Consider the following 18,823-nt stretch of genomic DNA (forward strand, 5'->3'; position numbering starts at 1 on the left):
GCTTACCAGTGAAATGTATGGTTCTCTTTACAGGGAAAAGAAAAACACCCAGCAGCTATAAACAAACACTGTTTCTGTCAAAGTTTACCAGTGAAATGTTCCACCTGAATCTATATTATAAAGTAATTTTTTTTTTTTTTTTTTTTAAGCTATAACTAAATCAATCTTTTCCAACCAAAACAGCAGTCACTTCCATACAGCAGATGATAATTCATGCAGGGGGCATGAGCCAGCACACAAAATACTGTCCCTTTCATCTAGATTCCTGACTTCTGGCTTTGAAGGTATTCAATACAATGTTAGTGCCTATTCGATTGCAAGCAACACACACACACACACACACACACACACACACACACACAAAGCAAAAACAAAAAAGCCTGAATGGTGTGTGTTCAGGGAAGTGTGGTTTCAAAGCCTGAGTTCAGCAGATGGCTAAGAAAAGACAAGAAAATTAATGGATTGTTTTCTGCTTAATCTGAAATAAGACTCTGCATTTCAATTTTCATCGATAGGAAAAACATTGATTGTGATGCATGCAAAAGATAAGAACAAAGTAGTTAACGCCAAGTCAGTTAGAATGTAGGATCATAGTTCATTGGCATGAGTTTTCAACCATCGTTTGAACACAACTCAGCAAGTGATGTGAGTGGAAAAGGGGACCAGAACAGTGGAAGTTGGGTTGGGGTTGGCCAGAGGTGGAGAAGTGGCCTAGAGGCCTAGAGGCAACGCATCCACCTAGGAAGCGAGAGAATCTGAGCGTGCTGGTTCGAATCATGGCACAGCCCCCGAAATTTTCTCCCCCTCCACTAGACCTTGAGTGGTGGTCTGGATGCTAGTCATTCGGATGAGACGATAAACCGAGGTCCTGTGTGCAGCATGCACTTAGCGTACGTAAAAGAACTCACGGCAACAAAAGGGTTGTTCCTGGCAAAGTTCTGTAGAAAAATCCACTTCAATGGGAAAAACAAATAAAACTGCACACAGGAAAAAAAAAAAAAAAAAAAGAGTGGCGCTGTAGTATGGCGACGCGCTCTCCCAGGGGAGAGCAGCCCGAATTTCACACAGAGAAATCTGTTGTGATAAAAAGAAATACAAATACAAATGCAGGACAAGGAAGCTGTATGTCGACTGGTAAACTTTTGTGGTACATGTTGGGGGGAGAAAGGAGGTGGGAGAGCATGGTTGTTTGCCATTTATGTTTATCAAAAAAACTATCAGTATAATATTGGTTGTTGTTTATTTTTGGAGAGGGGGTGGGGGGTGGGTTCTGATGAAACGTTTGTAGGAACCCTGTGTGTATGTGAATGTGTATGTTTGTGTATATATGTACGTGTGTGTGTGTGTGCGCGTGTGTGGATCCACATGAGTAAGTGATGAATATGTTAGCGTGATCGCCCAAGCGAGCTACATAATTATGTGACCTGGTTGGAGACATAATTTGACAAAAAACAAGAACGCCAGAGAATCGATAGACAGACAGAAAATACAAGAAAAAAAACTTAGCCGTATGAAGAACACAGGAACAGGAGTCATGATGGCTGCCGGAAAAAGAGGGCGCTAGCCAGGGGGACAAAGGGGAGGTTACCTACTTCCGGGAGGTTATCGGCCGTAGTACTTTCGTTTTCCCCGCATAGGTGGATAGTAGTTTGCACAGGACAGGAATGTCAGACCCTGCCGGAGTCTGCACTAGTTGGGTCACGGTAAGTATGCTATTTAAACGTAATTTTAGATAGAAAATTTCCAATATGCAATAATCATGTTTAGATTACGCAATAATTATGTTTTTGCATGTGAGTTAAAGAAGTTTGTGAACACTGACCAGTATAATATTATTTTCTTCCACATGATTCCACAAGGAATCTGATCACATAAGAGAGCTTTTCATGGAAACAGCCGTTTTGCATGGATGAAGTCTTGTCACAGATGGTCATGCTTTGCAGTTATCTTAGTTCAAACTTTTCCCAGGACTGGTAATTCGGCAGTATGTCATAATTCGTATCGTTAGAAAATGAATATCAAGTTTACGAACATTAGCATTGTTTAAACCGGATGCGTTTTACTGGGCCTTGTATATTTTCTATTGATGAATTATTTATTTAATGTCCACCATTTATTTTGTTTTTCCTCCACACATTTTCTGGTTGGATGTTTCTGTTGCCATTTATTTCTGTTTCTTTGTCCTTCCACAGAAATGCTGCTGTTGTCATTGCTGCTGGGTTCCTGATTGACAAACTGGGCAACAGAGGTATGTTGATCTTTATATACTGCACTTTTACACTTATCCACCAGTTTAGGATGAGCAGAACATTTCTTCCTTTCGTTATTGTATAAAACTCAGTGTATTCTCACATTGTAATATGATTTTGGATAGATAGGTAACCAGAGAAGTTGTGCTTTTTTGTGCCTTTTTCTTCAGTTTCTGAAAATAAGATGAGGATTAGGACTGGGCACAAAAAACCAAATTAGAACAATGAAGCAAAGTAGCAAACACTTTTTAGAAAATGTAAAACACAAACTGAAAAAAGAACCAGATACAATGACGTACATTCCCAAACTAAACAAAGAAAAACAGTTTCAGCTTGCAATATATTCTGCATAAATCATTATGAAGAAAGAAAAAAGCAGCTACGTGCTAGACAGATTCCCAAACTAAAGAAAGAAAACAATTTAACCTTAATACATTATAGTCTGCATTACTCATTTTACCAGTGTTTCTTTGGTTGTGTATCTGTTTTTCCTGGAGCAACATATAGAGGGGTGCATTCTTTTTTTTTAGCTTTGTTTCACTGCTGAATCCTGATCTGTCACATATAAATCTGATTTTCAATTTGATTTAATGCCCCAGTGGGTGTGTTCTTGTTCTTCCTCTGTGTACTGATTTATCATACATCGGTTCTTCCTATGTGTGCTGATTTCTTCACACATCTGTTCTTCCTCTGTGTGCTGATTTATTCACACATCTGTTCTTCCTATGTGTGCTGATTTCTTCACACATCTGTTCTTCCTCTGTGTGCTGATTTATCACACATCTGTTCTTCCTATGTGTGCTGATTTCTTCACACATCTGTTCTTCCTCTGTGTGCTGATTTATCACACATCTGTTCTTCCAATGTGTGCTGATTTCTTCACACATCTGTTCTTCTTGTGTGCACTTATTATTCACACATCTGTTTTCCTTTCTCTGTGTACTGATTCATCACATATATGTTCTCATGTATTTTGTATTTGTATTTGTATTTCTTTTTATCACAACAGATTTTTCTGTGTGAAATTCGGGCTGCTCTCCCCAGGGAGAGCGCGTCGCTACACTACAGCGCCACCCATTTTTTTGTATTTTTTCCTGCGTGCAGTTTTTATTTGTTTTTCCTATCGAAGTGGATTTATCTACAGAATTTTGCCAGGAACAACCCTTTTGTTGCCGTGGGTTCTTTTACGTGCGCTAAGTGCATGTTGCACACGGGACCTCGGTTTATCGTCTCATCCAAATGACTAGCGTCCAGACCACCACTCAAGGTCTAGTGGAGGGGGAGAAAATATCGGCGGCTGAGCCGTGATTCGAACCAGCACGCTCAGATTCTCTCGCTTCCTAGGCAGACGCGTTACCTCTAGGCCATCACTGATTTATACTGATTTATCGCATATCTGTTCTTCCTCTGTGTACTGATTTATTACACATGTGTTCTTCCTCTGTGTACCGATTTATCACACATCCATTCTATCTCTGTGCACTAATTTATCATACATCCTTTGTGTACTGATATAGCATACATAATACAGTCTGTCTTGCTTTTCCTGTTCTCTTGTCTTCTGCATACTGATATATTACACATGATATGTTCTGTCTGTGTGTCCACAGTGGGTGTGTTCCTGTTCTCCTTGCTCAGTGTACTGATCACACATGATATGGTCCGTCTTTCCTGTGTACTGATATATATAGAGCACACATGATATGGTCTATGTTTGTGTCCACAGTGGGTGTGTTCCTGTTCTCCTTGCTCAGTGTACTGATCACACATGATATGGTCCGTCTTTCCTGTGTACTGATATATATAGAGCACACATGATATGGTCTATGTTTGTGTCCACAGTGGGTGTGTTCCTGTTCTCCTTGCTCAGTGTACTGATCACACATGATATGGTCCGTCTTTCCTGTGTACTGATATATATATAGCACACATGATATGGTCTATGTTTGTGTCCACAGTGGGTGTGTTCCTGTTCTCCTTGCTCAGTGTACTGATCACACATGATATGGTCCGTCTTTCCTGTGTACTGATATATATATAGCACACATGATATGGTCTATGTTTGTGTCCACAGTGGGTGTGTTCCTGTTCTCCTTGCTCAGTGTACTGATCACACATGATATGGTCCGTCTTTCCTGTGTACTGATATATATATATAGCACACATGATATGGTCTATGTTTGTGTCCACAGTGGGTGTGTTCCTGTTCTCCTTGCTCAGTGTACTGATCACACATGATATGGTCCGTCTTTCCTGTGTACTGATATATATATAGCACACATGATATGGTCTATGTTTGTGTCCACAGTGGGTGTGTTCCTGTTCTCCTTCCTGTGTGTGCTGGGGTCCTCCACCTTTGCTGCCTCCCTCTTCCTGAAGGGCACGGCGGCCATGTTCCCCCTCATGCTGTTGGGTCGCCTCATCTTCGGCTCAGGGAACGGCTCTCTGACAAGTAAGGCATGGCTCTGGCCTCAGACTGTGTAGCGTTCAGAAAGTGCTCATGTAAGGCTGGGTGGGTGCTGCAGTGGCAGAATCGGGTCAAGCTTTGGACTCTGATCCTGTGTTCTTCAGTGATCAGGGTTTGAGGCTTCGTTTCGGCCAGCTAATGTGTCCCTGGGGAAAGTACTTAAGTCTGGTTTTACTCAGTTCTTCCATGTATGAATGAGAACCTGACTTGTTTGGGAAGGTTAAAGTGGTGGAAGGAGAGGCAGGTTGGGGAAGGTTAAAACAGTGGAAGGAGGGGTAGGTTGGGTAGGGGAAGGTTAACAGTGGAAGGTAGGGGTAGGTTGGGGAAGGTTAAAACAGTGAAAGGAGGGGTAGGTTGGGGAAGGTTAAAACAGTGAAAGGAGGGGTAGGTTGGGGAAGGTTAAAACAGTGGAAGGAGGGGTAGGTTGGGGAAGGTTAACAGTGGAAGGTGGGGTAGGTTGGGGAAGGTTAACAGTGGAAGGAGGGGTAGGTTGGGGAAGGTTAAAACAGTGGAAGGAGGGGTAGGTTGGGGAAGGTTAAAACAGTGGAAGGAGGGGTAGGTTGGGGAAGGTTAAAACAGTGGAACGAGAGGCTGAGGTCCAGCCTTCATTTGCTGAGCCTTAGGCACAGTGGATATGAATTTACTGCCCTGGTGGCCATAAAATACTATGGCCGTATGGGACTTTAACCTTTAACCTAGAAAGGTGCGGTATATAGACCAGGAACTTCAGAGCTCCACCTTGGAACACCACCCGGACCTCCCTCCAGGACATATGTCCAGGACTCACCCTTCTCAAACTGTGCAGCCTTCTCCAAACCTTGACCTAAGCTGTGAAGAACTTGACTTTGAGGGCATCAACCAACAGGTCTTTAACTCACTCAGTACGGCCAGTCCTCTCTTCTCCTTTACACAGACCCCTCGGATGTTCAGTGGGTGTCTGAATGACCCAACCTTCAGCTTCCGTCATCAGAATTGTGGTATTCTTTGTAAACATTCACGTCTTCAGTATAAGAGCCTTCCGCTTGCAATATTTTGATGATGGTAATTGGGGTGAAACGCTGTTAACGTCGTCTCTTTCGCCATTCGTATGGAAAGAGTTAAACTCAACTCTATGATCTATGGACACCAGGAACTTGGAACTTTTGATAACATTCTTCAGTGTTTCAGTGTCTTACTGATGCCTTTTTTCTTCTTTCTTTGTCTTCCAGAGAAAGGGGCAGTAGAAAGAATGCCTACAGTGGGAAAAGAACCATGCTCTGAAAAAATACAAATACTCAGAGAGGGGTAGGGAGAGTGAAAGGTTTGATCTCGGTTTATCAATTCATATTACTGGTATTCTTCGGTGGGATGTCTGTGTATGAGCCTGAGTCTTGTATACAATGTAAATCTGTGAGTAATTTGTGTGTTTGCTTGGGTGTATGTGCTTTCACATGTTTTCCAATAATCATTCCCTAAACTAAAATGGTCACTTTTGCTTCTTAATTCCAGACATAACTCAAGTTTGTGGTCAGGTGTGGTGTACTATTTTCGTAGCACAGGTGCACAGTTACTTTTTTAAACCTGTTTTCAGAAGTGATTGACAGATAACATAAATTTTAGCTGGATAGACAGAAAGAAAAGAAATTAGTAGATGATCAAGAGAATCAGAAACTAAATATGATGAAAGTTTATTAGTGAATATAAACATCATACCAACCAAAATAAAATCCGCATCTGTGGCGTGTGGTGTGCAGTTGTGCATAACCGCATCACAGTGTACTGGTTCGAGGACGAGTTTTATGAGCTGAAGGAATAGAGCAGGGGGAGGGGGGTGGGGATGTTGAATAATTTCTAAGTTTGTTGAGTGTAGCTCCATCCCTCTCTTTCTGTCCTTTCTTGCTGGTACCATGCACTCACACACACACATTGTTAGTGCCCCCAATTTTTTTTTCTATGTGAACCTGATTTTTCTTGTCTATGTCCTTGAAACTAATGTGAAATCCAGGGGTAGGGGAGTCTGTATTATTCCATTGAAGCACCTGCACCTGTAGCCTGTGTGTTGCAGTCGTGCAGAACCGCATCACGGCGTACTGGTTCAAGGACAAGGAGCTGGCCATGGCCTTTGGCATCACCCTCTGCTTCTCCCGTCTGGGCAGCGTCCTCAACTTCTTCCTCACGGAGACCTTCCAGGAGGAGTATGGTCTCAAGATCACCCTCTGGGGCGGTACGTGTGTATGAGAGTGTGTGTGGGCGTCTTGATTGTGGGTTCGTTCATTCGTTCTTTAGTTTAACGTCTTTTCACTGTAAGTGATATTAGATGAGGGCAGGAAAAAAGTCGACTGGGTTGAGGGGGCGGGGGGAATTACTGTGTACGCATGTGAGTAAGTGAAAGTGTGTGTGTGTGTGTGTGTGTGTGTGTGTGTGTGTTACATATAGAAAATGATTGATTTAAGTTTTGTTTAAAAAAACAACAAAAAAACATAACAATATAACATATTTCTAATGAAAAACTAACAACTATAACAGCATACCAACTGGACTATTTAACAAGGAGTTGAAAAAGTCATGCATCAGCAGTGAACTGCTGAAGATCGACAACACTGAAGATGATTTCAGTTCAGGGATGTGAGACTTAAACATTGGTTGTGGGTGTGTTTGGGTATGTGTCAAATTCAGACCTGCCTACCAGTACAATGTTTTCATATTTTCATGGAAATTTTTCAGTGAAATATGATTATATGGCCAGACATGCACACCCACAGGGTTGTCCCTGGCAAAAAGTTGAAGAAAAATCCTTCAGATAGGAAAACAAATATACCTGCAGACAGGAAAATAATGGGTGGTGTAGCTCTGTGACAACACACTTTCCCTGGGAAGAGAGCAGGACGAATTTCACTCAGAGAAATTTATTGTGACAAAGAAGCTAATACTGTACAGTACAAAGAAAACACACAATTATTCAAGGAACTGTTGTGGGAGGGAGATAGAGGGGAAGACAGAAGAAAAACCTGATGGACTCAGCATTGTAGAATGTATGGGAAAACCATTTGCAGTGACCACCACCACAGCAAGCAACAACAAACCCTGAGGAAGCTGAGAAAAGTTCTGTGCAGTGCTACAATGACACTTTACGGAGTTAAGCAAGGAAAAGAAGATATGCTATATTAGATAAAAATGTGCCCCCCCCCCTCCCTCCCGCCAACCCCCTTCTCTAAAAATAATACAGTCCCCCCCCACCCCCAAAAAAAACAAAAACAAAACAAAAAAACCCCAACAGGAATAGACTGAGATATGTGTGAGCTGATAGTGAATGTTTTCTTCTGTGGAACTGACTGTGAATGTAGTGGTTTTGCATAACTTGGATGTGTGTTGTTGTGTATAAACCTGTTGTCCCTGTATCATGATGGGTTGTGACAGTGAGCAGTGGGAAAGGACACACACCACAGTAACTGAAATCACAGCAAGTGAGGGTCCAGATTATGCTAATATAGAGCTTCCTTTACTTTGTCAGTTTGCCAGAAAGTTCACACATTTTTGTTAACTGGTACTCAAGTATAGGTTTTTGGGTAGGCAGGTGTGTAAAAGATCTTAATGTTGTGTTTGGTATATGGTTTGTGTTTTGTTTTCTTTCTGTTTGCTTGCATCACCTTTATTTTTTGTCTTGGATTCTGTAGTTTTTTTTTGTCTTCCACGTCTTTGTATGTGTGTGTGTGTCCCTGTGTTTTTCTTTGTCTTTCTTTTATTTTGTTGGTTGTGATAAATGTCTACAAACTTCAAGTAAATAATATATATATGCATCTGTGTACAAATTTGTGCTCGCTCTTTCTCTCAACTCTTTCAGGACACTCTCTCTCTCTCTCTCTCTTTGTTTCTCTATCTATCTGTTCCTCTTCTCCTGGTTCTACTTGTTTGTTTTTATTATATTCTATCATTTAACCTTTCCTTAATCTCTCACATGTGCAAGGCATTGTTAGAAACAGTATATTTGCTAGGAAAGTGTGTGCTTTAAAAAAAATAAATAAAAGAAATTAAAAAAGGGAATTTCTCTGTCATGTGCAGGAGCGTTTCTGTGTTTCCTGGGCTTTGTGTCGGCCATCATTGTCAGCGCCCTGGATCGCTGGGGGGTCAAACAGCTGGGAGACGAGGACAACCAGAGAGAGGAGTCCAAAAAACTGGTGTGTGTGTGTTTGTGTGTGTGTGTGTTAGAAAGACTGATTTTGAATATAATGCTAAATTTTACGGATGTCATTGGCAAGTTTTAAAGGATGGGCCTAAGGTTCATGATCAGTGGAATAAAGTCAGCTAAGTTTCGCAAAGTTCTTGTTGCATTATCAAGATTTTAGCAACCTCGCATTTTGCCGGCTTTTGAGGACAGCATTCTTTTTCCTTCATCGTTCGTTCGTGGGCTGCAGCTTCCATGTTCACTGGTATGCACACGAGTGGGGTTTTACATGCATGACCGTCTTTAACCTGCCACATAGGCAGCGATATTCCATTTTCAGGGGGGGGGTGCATGTTGGGTATGTTCTTGTTTCCATAACCCACTGAATGCTGACATGGATTACAGGGTCTTAAACGTGCGTATTTGATCTTCTGCTTGCGTATACACATGAAGGTGGTTCAGGCACTGGCAGGTCTGCACATATGTTGACCTGGGAGATTGGAAAAATCTCCACCCTTCACCCACCAGGCACAGTTACCGAGATTTGAACCCGGGACCCTCAGATTGAAAGTCCAACGCTTTAACCACTCGGCTATTGCACCCGTCACAGACAGCATTCATTAGTATGACCTTACTTGCTGACAATTTGCTTGTGTATGTATATTGTGCCATTTTGTGTGCATATATGTGTTTGTATCAGGAGAATACTCATTCAACTCAGCAGTTCATTTCTGTTATGTGCATTGCTAAGCAACCCTCAGATTTTGGCAGGGTAGAGAGCAAGGATTATCCTGTGTTCTGAATGATAGAATTGGTATTGCAAGAGACAGCTTTAAGTTTGTTTAATTGTTGTTGTTTTTTCATTGGCTCTTATTGTTTGGTTGTTGTTGTTTTTTTGTTGTTTTTTGGTGTGTTTTTTTGTTGATGTTTTGTTTTTGTTTCTTTGTTATGTTTTAACCAGGAAAGTACTTATTTCAAACTATATATTTTTGTTGTTGTCTTTTTACCAGAAACTGACAGACATCAAGAACCTGTCCGCGCAGTTCTGGCTGGTGGCTCTGGCCATTATGTTCTTCTACAATGGGGTGTTCCCCTTCATGGCTGATGCCAGGTGAGCTGACACTGTCTGGTTTTGCTAATAAGCATGTGTGAAGCATGCTTGTCAAGTAAAAATTATCTTGATTGAGGATAAAAGAGTAAACTTATACAACTTTTTAACATCCTGCCCTCAGAAAGAAAGGACTTAAATTTTTTTTTTTTTTAAAGGGGAGGGGGAGGGCATTAAACAAATGCCAACCATTACATGCAAAGCGCTAGAAATTCTATTAAGAAAAAATACATGCACAAATGACAAATAAAACACATACACATGATGGTGACACAATTAGAACACAAGAAAGCAACATCCTTATATCATTAACATAATTATTCATCATGAGACAGAGCTAGAGTGTGAACAAGAGTGTGAGAAAGAGAGAGAGAGAGAGAAAAAAAAAGACATAGACTGAGAGAGATGACAGACAAGACAGGCAGTCGGGAAAGGTAAAAGTGGAGAGAGGGGGGAGGTGGAAAGAGTAGAAAGGGCAGAGATACGGACGGGCAGTCTGGCATGTGTGAGTGATTGTCTGTGTGTGTACATGCAGCAACTACATAGCCACTTTGAAATAGCTACATATATTTCACTGGAGGTGTGTCTTATGCATGAGAGTGACCACTTGTGATTTCTACTGCATTTTATTATTATTATGGTTATTATGAGGATATATGCCTAATCTTAAAAGTATGCCCTTGGCATATAATTTACAAATACAAAAAAAGTAAATACCAAAGAGGAAAAATTGAACACAAGATTCAAAACATTATTAGATTACTTCCCCCCCCCCCCCCCCCCCCCCACACCCACATCCCCCCCGTCCACACACACACACAAACACACACACACAATACACACAAGCACATACGCATGCACTTCAGTCGAGGCCTTGCTCTGTTTGTCACCCTTTTGTAGTTGTGAGCCAGTGTGTTCATTCAGCAAGCATAGTTCATGTTTTGCTATATATTGTGAACATTTGATTTTTTTTCTTTCTTTCCTTTTCATTATCTGAAGTTTTTGTATTAGTATTGAATGTCTGATGGTTTGCAAGAAGAGTTTTTTGATGATGGAAAGGGAAAAAAGACTGCACAGAGAATCAGTGGTTTGATGTGCTGTGCCACTCACGTTATGTCGTCTGTTCACTTATTTGTCTTTTGTGTGCTTTAGTGAGTTCATCAAGGACAAGTACGGTGAAAAGTATGGTCTGAATCAGAAGACCTCAGCTTACATTGCTGGTGCCGTCTACGATGTCTCCATGCTCATCTCCCCTTTCCTTGGAGGCATGATTGTAAGTGAAGTGCTTCCAGCCCCCTTCCCATGCCACATCTCCACGTGTTAATGAATTTGTTTTAAAGAGCGAGAATCTTTAATCTTTACTCAGTCATGGAAATTTTACTTAGGGTTGGTGAGTTGCGTAAAACAAATTCATGTGTTTGTTTTGGGGTTGTTGGTGTTTTTGTGTTGTTGTTTTTTTTATCAGGTAATTGTTTATAAATAGAAAGGCAAAATGTTTAATGTGATGCAATGAAACTACTTCTATTTCATCACTGCATCATTTTCATTGTCTTTATATGCAGTTGCTGAGTCGGTTGTATACTTTTATAATGCACAAGAATATTAACTTTTTTTCCCTTAAAGAATCAAAAAAAAAAAAGAAGATTAAATGGCATGACCGTGGTTCTCATACAAATGGAATAACTGTGGCTCTAACTTGAGTTTTTTCATCTGGCACAGGACATCCTGGGGAAGCGTGGAGTGCTGGCCTTCATGTGTGCACTGCTGACAGTGCCAGTGTTTGGCATCCTGGCCTTCACCACCATCTACCCTCTCATCCCCACCATCTGGCTGGGCATCACCTACTCCTTTGCTGCTGTGAGTGAGACAGTGCACAGAGCTGTCACCTTTGGGTGTTTTGGGGTGAAAGTCATTTATGGTCTCTTCACCAATATGGAAACTAAAGTAATTTTTTTGTTTGTTTGAATATGCAAGGATGTTTGATAAAGACGAAAACAAATACACTGACTTTTTTCTTGGGCTTTTAGCTCACCACATGGTACATTTTTGCACTTGGGAATACTTTTTTTCTTTAATTGGAAAACGGTGACATACAGTGGATATGTTGAGATTTTTTTGGAAGACAATTGATGTTTTCTCTTTCTTGACACTCTGTCATTTCCTGAAATAAGTCAGTGCTTTAAACTTTATCTGAATTCTGCACCCCTCCCATTTCTCCCCTCCCTATGCAAAAAAACAAAAACAAAAACAGTACACATGCACACGTGCACATGTACTTGTGTTTCCACCACCCACTCACCTTCTCCACAGATACGTATTCTTGTGCACAGTGCTATTGCACCAAGTTACGGCTTGAACAGAACACTGACCTCTTTAGAGTCTGGGAAGTTCTTGAAAAAAAGAGAAGCCAAAAATAAGCTAAGACAAAAGGTATTCAGCCCTGAGATGGCCCCTTTCACGGTCAGCTGAGCTATAAGCAACATGCTTTGATTTGCCTGGAAATGATGTGAGCTATACGTGACACGTTTGATTTGCCTGGAAGTGATGTTGTGGGCTATAAGCGACATGTTGAGTTTGCCTGGAAGTGATGTTGTGGGCTATAAGCAACATGCTTTGATTTGCCTGGAAGTGATGTTGTAGGCTGTAAGCAACACGCTTTGATTTGCCTGGAAGTGATGTTGTGGGCTATAAGCAACATGCTTTGATTTGCCTGGAAGTGATGTTGTAGGCTGTAAGCAACATGCTTTGATTTGCCTGGAAGTGATGTTGTGGGCTGTAAGCAACATGCTTTGATTTGCCTGGAAGTGATGTTGTGTGACTGTGTGTTCAGGCCAGCATGTGGCCCACCATCCCCCTGGTGGTGAGCCAGGCCACAGTGGGCACAGCCATGGGCCTCACCACCTCCATGCAGATGATTGGCATCGGCATCTGCAACCTCATCGTGGGCCAGATCCTGGGCAAGGAGACAGGGTGAGTCATGCAGCCTGGGTGAAGATATAAGATACAGCTTACATTGTCCCTGAAACGTGAAACGTCTGTCAGGGAAGGATGGGTCAGTTATTCATTTTTCTCTTTGATATTTGCTGGTGGGCATTTTGAGTGAGCCGAAAGGAGATTTTCTGTTTTGGTTGAAGCAGACAATAAAGTATTTTGAATTGAATTGAAAAGTGTCTTTAAGCTGCACATGAAACATATAACCTTTACACACATATAAAATATCAACGCATAGTAAGAAATACCAGATTTTGAAGGCACAGACCAGTGTCCGACACTTGACTCTGGTGCATATAGCCCAACCAACAGGGCACAGGTCATGCCCACCTATACAGCCCTGCCACATTTTGGGAGGAGGAATCTAAGAAAAAAAGACGAAACCACAAAACAAAAAGCTCCTTAAGTCACATAAGACGAGGCTATGTTGAGGATGTATCTGTCATCCCAAGGAGAATGGTGTTGTGGAGTTAAATGCCACCAAATGACAGTGACAAATGATGCCCATGATGTGTGCAGTCATAAGCACCAAATGTTTCAAGGTAATCACCATCTCCATGTGAAGACTGGAGTTCATTCAGGGAGGGAGCTGATGGAGGAATCTGTGGCAAATGTTGAAAGTTTAGTGTTTCTGGTCATAGTCTACAAACTACGGTGAATACTTTCATGTTTAAATAAACATCGACCCCATTGTGTATTATGTGTGCCTTCTAGTATTGTGTATGCCATTTAGCAAAATATGATCTCAAATAAAGTGAAAACACAAAAGTGAAGATATATGTGTAAAACGGATGTGTTAAATGGTTTAAAATATGTGTGTGAAAACATCCTTTATATATTAATGACTGTCTGCTTACTTTCTCATGAAGTAACCATATCCTTTATGTATTAATGACTGTCTACTTACTTTCTCATGAAGTAACGTTAACATGATGCTGTACATGTGTGCAGGGACGCATCAGTCGGGCACCGCCTGGAGCGATGGAAGTATGTGATGGTCTTCCTGCTGGCTAACATGCTGTGCTGTATGGCTGTCACGGTCATTCTCAACATCGTGGACAAGAAGAGGGTAGGTGTACTCTCTGCCTTCTCTTCTCCTTTCATTTCAGCCACTGCTACAACTATCTGTTAGACTTGCTAACTGTCGGTTCAGACTGTTCTGTTGAGCAGTGGTCTCTGAACCAAATCGAAATGTACTTTTGCTTTTCATTATACATAAATATAGCCATCAGTTTCTTAAGTGTTTGGAAAAAATAAGTTTCACACAATGAAACTATTGACTGTATGGTGAAAGGGAACAAAATTGTGAGTATGGAGTTAAAGTGAGATTCTCTCTGTATGTTGGTGTATGGATTAGTGCATTTGAAAGATTTTATCTGCCTTGTGGATCAGTTTGTCATCTTGTCCTGGTTCAGTCTCCTGCAGCATAATTATGATCCAGTGGTCTTGAATGAGTTGAACTGTGTGCATGTGTTTATTTCACACTTCTTTTTCTTTTTCTAAATATGATGAATTTATAGGTAATGGTTACACATTCATTCCTTGGAAAAGTTAATTTCATCATTGTTGGTAATCCTAGGGTGTGTGCACTCTTTGCCTGTGTTTCAGAATGGCATTCTAAACATCAGCCGCAAACAGAAGCGCCAGTTGCAGGAACAGCGGGAATGGCTGATCAAGGGGACATCCTCCAACGAGGATTCTGGGGACCACGAGACAGACCCACTTCTGCCTGGACGAAGGTACAGCGTCAACTAAACGGCACAGAACAGTGTACACCAGCATTCCCCCAGCAGGGAAACCACCCTTCTGTCATTTTGGAAAAGATTTTGCAATAAGTGTTTAAAAAAAGGAGAGAAAGGGGGAGGGGGGGGGGGGGGTCATTAATGGGGACAGGACAGTGCAAGTATATAAATACTCAACAGCAACAGGAACTTAATATCATGTGTACTTAAGTACATAAATGCATATACTGGAATACATAGTGCACCAAAGTGAAATGAAAATACTTTTCACCTTGCTACAAATTCTTTTTAAGATGTAAGCATTTCTTAATCATTCTTTGTTAAAATGTTGTCAGTCTTGTATTTAAAAAAAAAAAAATTCAACCTATTCTTAAGCATATATTCACTCCTATGCATGCTCTGCCCTCCCCCGAAGTAAGTATATGATGCAACATGGAGAGTTTCAATGTGTCAGGCCTAAAGGACCCAACATGGACTTAGGATGACAGAGCAAAATGGCTGCACAGCGACAGTGATCAACTCATAATGCTCAACTTTTTGTTTTATATGCTGCACCCTTTTTCTTTTTTGTGTGTGTGTGTTGAAATTGGAAATTCTTTAGCAATTGGAGGAAGTACTTTGTAGGCCGTACAATATAGTGATTTCCAGTGTTATTGTTGCATGTTTCCTTTCTTAGAATTCCTTTTTTTATTTTCAGTTTAGAACTTGCCTTTCTTAGAATTACTTGTCGTTTTCAGTTTAGAACTTGACCATCACTGCTATTACCGGACTCAGTCTATCTGAAGAGAAATACAGATGTATAATAATGTTTGCTCTGTCAGAGATTCCAAGTTTGAAGTAGGTGACTGCTAATGAAAGGGGGAATGCATAATATGCAACTGCTGATCAATTATACGAGTTACTGCTCTTGCATGAACTCGAGTTACAGCCAAGTAAAATTTGATATTTTATCTTATTTTCATCATGTACATAATAATGTAGTCTGATCAACGTAGCTGCTAATGTAGCTGCCAACCTTCTGGAATCATTCCACGAGTGCATGGTCTGAGAGTCTGATTTGTTTTTCATGCCTGGCAGCTTGTGCAAGACGTTTTTCAAATGCGATTTTGTTTGATAATTGTATGCATGTGTGTGGATTTTGTTTTGTAGGGAAATAAAATATTGCCAGTGCACCAAATAGAGGTGCAGTGTTGTTTTGGCTTATTTGATATAGCTAGTAATTGCCAATTTCATTGATTGGCAGCTGTTTCAACTAGATTTTCAATTGAAATCATAGTTCTTTGTGGATTTTTTTTTTTTTTTTTAAGAAAAGCAAAATGAGTGTCATCACTTTGATATGGTGGAGGTATCCTTATGTCAGTCAAACTGAAAGAGTCCTGCACATAAAACCCGTTTGCCTTTTGTAAATGTTTTATGCATTTTTCCGGTTTGATTTCATTTTCACCATCGGATTTTCATGCAACATTTCCTTGCCATTTTAAGTTTGGCCTAGTTTTAATTTGTGCACATGTTGATGGTTTCATTTTCAGATATATCCCAAACTGCCCATATTATGGTAGTGTTTTGTTAACATTAAAAGCAATAATCATTCATGAGTCAAGTTTGTTAGGTATGCTTTTATGTCATCATTCTTTGTCTTTCTTTTTATGTGTTAATACACATGTGAGCAAATATCGCGCTATAAAATTTGATAGTCATTACCTCAGTAGATAAGAGGCAACTTTATTTTAGGATTTGATGACTTTGTGGAACTTGATAAAACTGATGTTTGGGAGAGCCCTCATACATTATGGTAATTATATAATTCATTTCTGCAACATGTGTACGTCTCCACACCAGTCACTAAAAATACCTAGAGGCTCATGCTAGCGTTTTAGAATAGGGGCCACCAGTGTTGGAACCCGCAAAGAACTTGGTAAAAAAATTAAATGTCCTGCATTTTTGTGCTTTTAACCAAGCTCTGAATGTAGTCTTTTTCCCTTACCTGGATTATTACCAGTATGTTGTTTTGCTGTCTGAATACATTTATGTAATTTTAACATTATATATTTTGAATGTTTGTGTAGTGTGAACAATGAAATTCATCTGTTCTGTCCAAATCGTACACAGCTGTAGATTTTGTCATTTTTTCCCCTCCAGTCATAATGGAGGTTATTTATAAGAGTTTGTATGCATTAGTTATTCAGTGGAGAGCTTAATTGCCCTTGCTAAATGTTCTGATCATTGACAGAGTAATAACATAGTGAAAGACATGTCTGTAGCATTTATGCTGGCATGAAGTGGATGGAAATCATGTCTCATTCTCAGCAGAACCCTGGTGATGTTGAAGTGTATCTTCAAGAAATGCACAACTCGGAATTGTCGGCTTTGCATTGAACTGTGGAGATGTGTATTTTCTACCTTTTTTATGCCCTCTGGCATGCAGGGCTGCAACAAAATGTGAAGACATAAACTGGAAAATATTACAGCGAGTCATGTTCTGCTTTCGTGTACGTGTGTGTGTGCATGTGTGTGTGTATGTGAGAATTTCTTGCAAATTACTGGACTGATGACTCAGCTTCAATCATTAATCATGAAATTTGAACATACCTTGGACATGACTGGTCACTTTTTAATCTTATCTTGCCTTTCGAGATCAATTGAAAGGAGCAAAGCAATAGTTGTAACATTCTAATCAATTTTCAAAAACCAATGACTGACTGAAGAAGCATGCGAAACAGTTGTTCCTCTGAGAAAGGTTCAAACTTCACTCAGGCTCATATCCTACTGGCATAATTTTTTTTTTTTAATGGTCTGGAAAACTGCTTTGAAATCCACATTTAATTAATGACAATGAACATAATCTTCATTTTCATGAAGTCTCTTAACGGGAGCGTATCGTGCCGCCGACCCGCTATGCCGCCGACCCGTTTACGGATTGTCTTTTGTCACAAAAAAGTTTGTTTGGGACACACATTGGTTGTTATGATCTTTTATTTCTTTTTGAGTGTGATTGGGTATGTGTCTGTGTGTGTGAGAGAGAGAGAGAGAGAGAGAGATTGACAATGGGTCTGCGGTAATATGATTTTATTCCCTTTCGGTACCAGGGCATTTTACATTTGCAGTACATTGGAAGATTGTTTCCGCCATTTCCTTGTTTTGGGCTATAGATACTAGTGGAGAAATGATCTGTACAAGAAACTTTCCTTTAAAATTCTTTCCCAGCACACTTTTTTCTTTTTGCTTGTTATTGGTTTTGTTTCTCATTAAAAATGTAGAAAATTGAAAGTATTACATTTGTCCTGAATACATATTTTTTATCATTTAGTTTGCATTTGCACGAGCCCGCCTCTAAATGGCAAGTTTTAGTGTCATTCAGTGTTTACATCATAATATACGTCATTTGTGAAAACTGCTACGGTCTTATATCACTTTTCACGCGCATGTGATGAAAAGCGAAAGGGAATAAAGCGGGATAGCAGCATAGCGGGACGGCGGCATAACGGGTACCCCCCCTCTTAACACACAGTTTTTAGATCTTTTTTCAGTGGATAGTGTACTTAAATGAAAAAAGTGTACTGTACTTTGCTCCAGCCTTCAGACATCTCTGGTGCAAAAAATGGCATAAATACCCTCTGACAGGACTCCTTTAGCAAGAAAGATTGATCAGAGAGCTACGAGTCTTTCAAATATCAGTTTTTGTGAGATTTTGACTTGTTAACTGTCTAAACAGAATTTTTAGTTTCTTCTTTTTCAGGATAGTTGCAACCAATCAGAAAACAGATCTGGAGAAATCTCTTCTGATATTAGAACTGATTTTCTAAAAGGTGATTTTCATAAAATTCACAATTAATCAATTCAATATTTTCCTACAAAAAGATTTCTAGCATTAAAATAATTCCCTTTCATCTTCAACCAAATAGCTGACTTGGAATCAGTAGTCTTCTCGAGGCCTTTGAAGGGTATGCATATTACTCAGAAACTAATCCAAACAAATGGAAATGCAGGAAACTCTTCCAACTCCGCATCAATTTTACCAAAGCCAGAAGTCTGGCATTTGCTAAGTAAGTTCCATCCCGGCAATGTCTAACACCTTGAAACATATGGCCAATACCAAATTCATAAAGATTGAGCTCACAAAGTCTA

General features: G+C 40.3%; 1 protein-coding gene across 1 annotated transcript in view; it reads left to right on the plus strand.

Annotated features, from left to right (window-relative positions):
- The window catches only part of LOC143279727 (lysosomal dipeptide transporter MFSD1-like), a 19,418-nt gene extending 2,255 nt beyond the window's left edge, over positions 1-17,163 (plus strand). Inside the window, exons 4-13 of the mRNA XM_076583849.1 lie at positions 2,193-2,248; positions 4,558-4,701; positions 6,761-6,919; positions 8,755-8,870; positions 9,868-9,968; positions 11,118-11,238; positions 11,685-11,822; positions 12,796-12,935; positions 13,908-14,025; positions 14,565-17,163. Coding sequence (XP_076439964.1) covers positions 2,193-2,248; positions 4,558-4,701; positions 6,761-6,919; positions 8,755-8,870; positions 9,868-9,968; positions 11,118-11,238; positions 11,685-11,822; positions 12,796-12,935; positions 13,908-14,025; positions 14,565-14,711 — 1,240 coding nt within the window. The 3' untranslated portion in view covers positions 14,712-17,163. The remainder of the gene's footprint in view (positions 1-2,192; positions 2,249-4,557; positions 4,702-6,760; positions 6,920-8,754; positions 8,871-9,867; positions 9,969-11,117; positions 11,239-11,684; positions 11,823-12,795; positions 12,936-13,907; positions 14,026-14,564) is intronic.
- Positions 17,164-18,823: the final 1,660 nt, after the last annotated feature.

This window comes from Babylonia areolata, chromosome 3, assembly GCF_041734735.1.
Source record: "Babylonia areolata isolate BAREFJ2019XMU chromosome 3, ASM4173473v1, whole genome shotgun sequence".
NCBI lineage: Eukaryota > Metazoa > Mollusca > Gastropoda > Neogastropoda > Buccinidae > Babylonia > Babylonia areolata.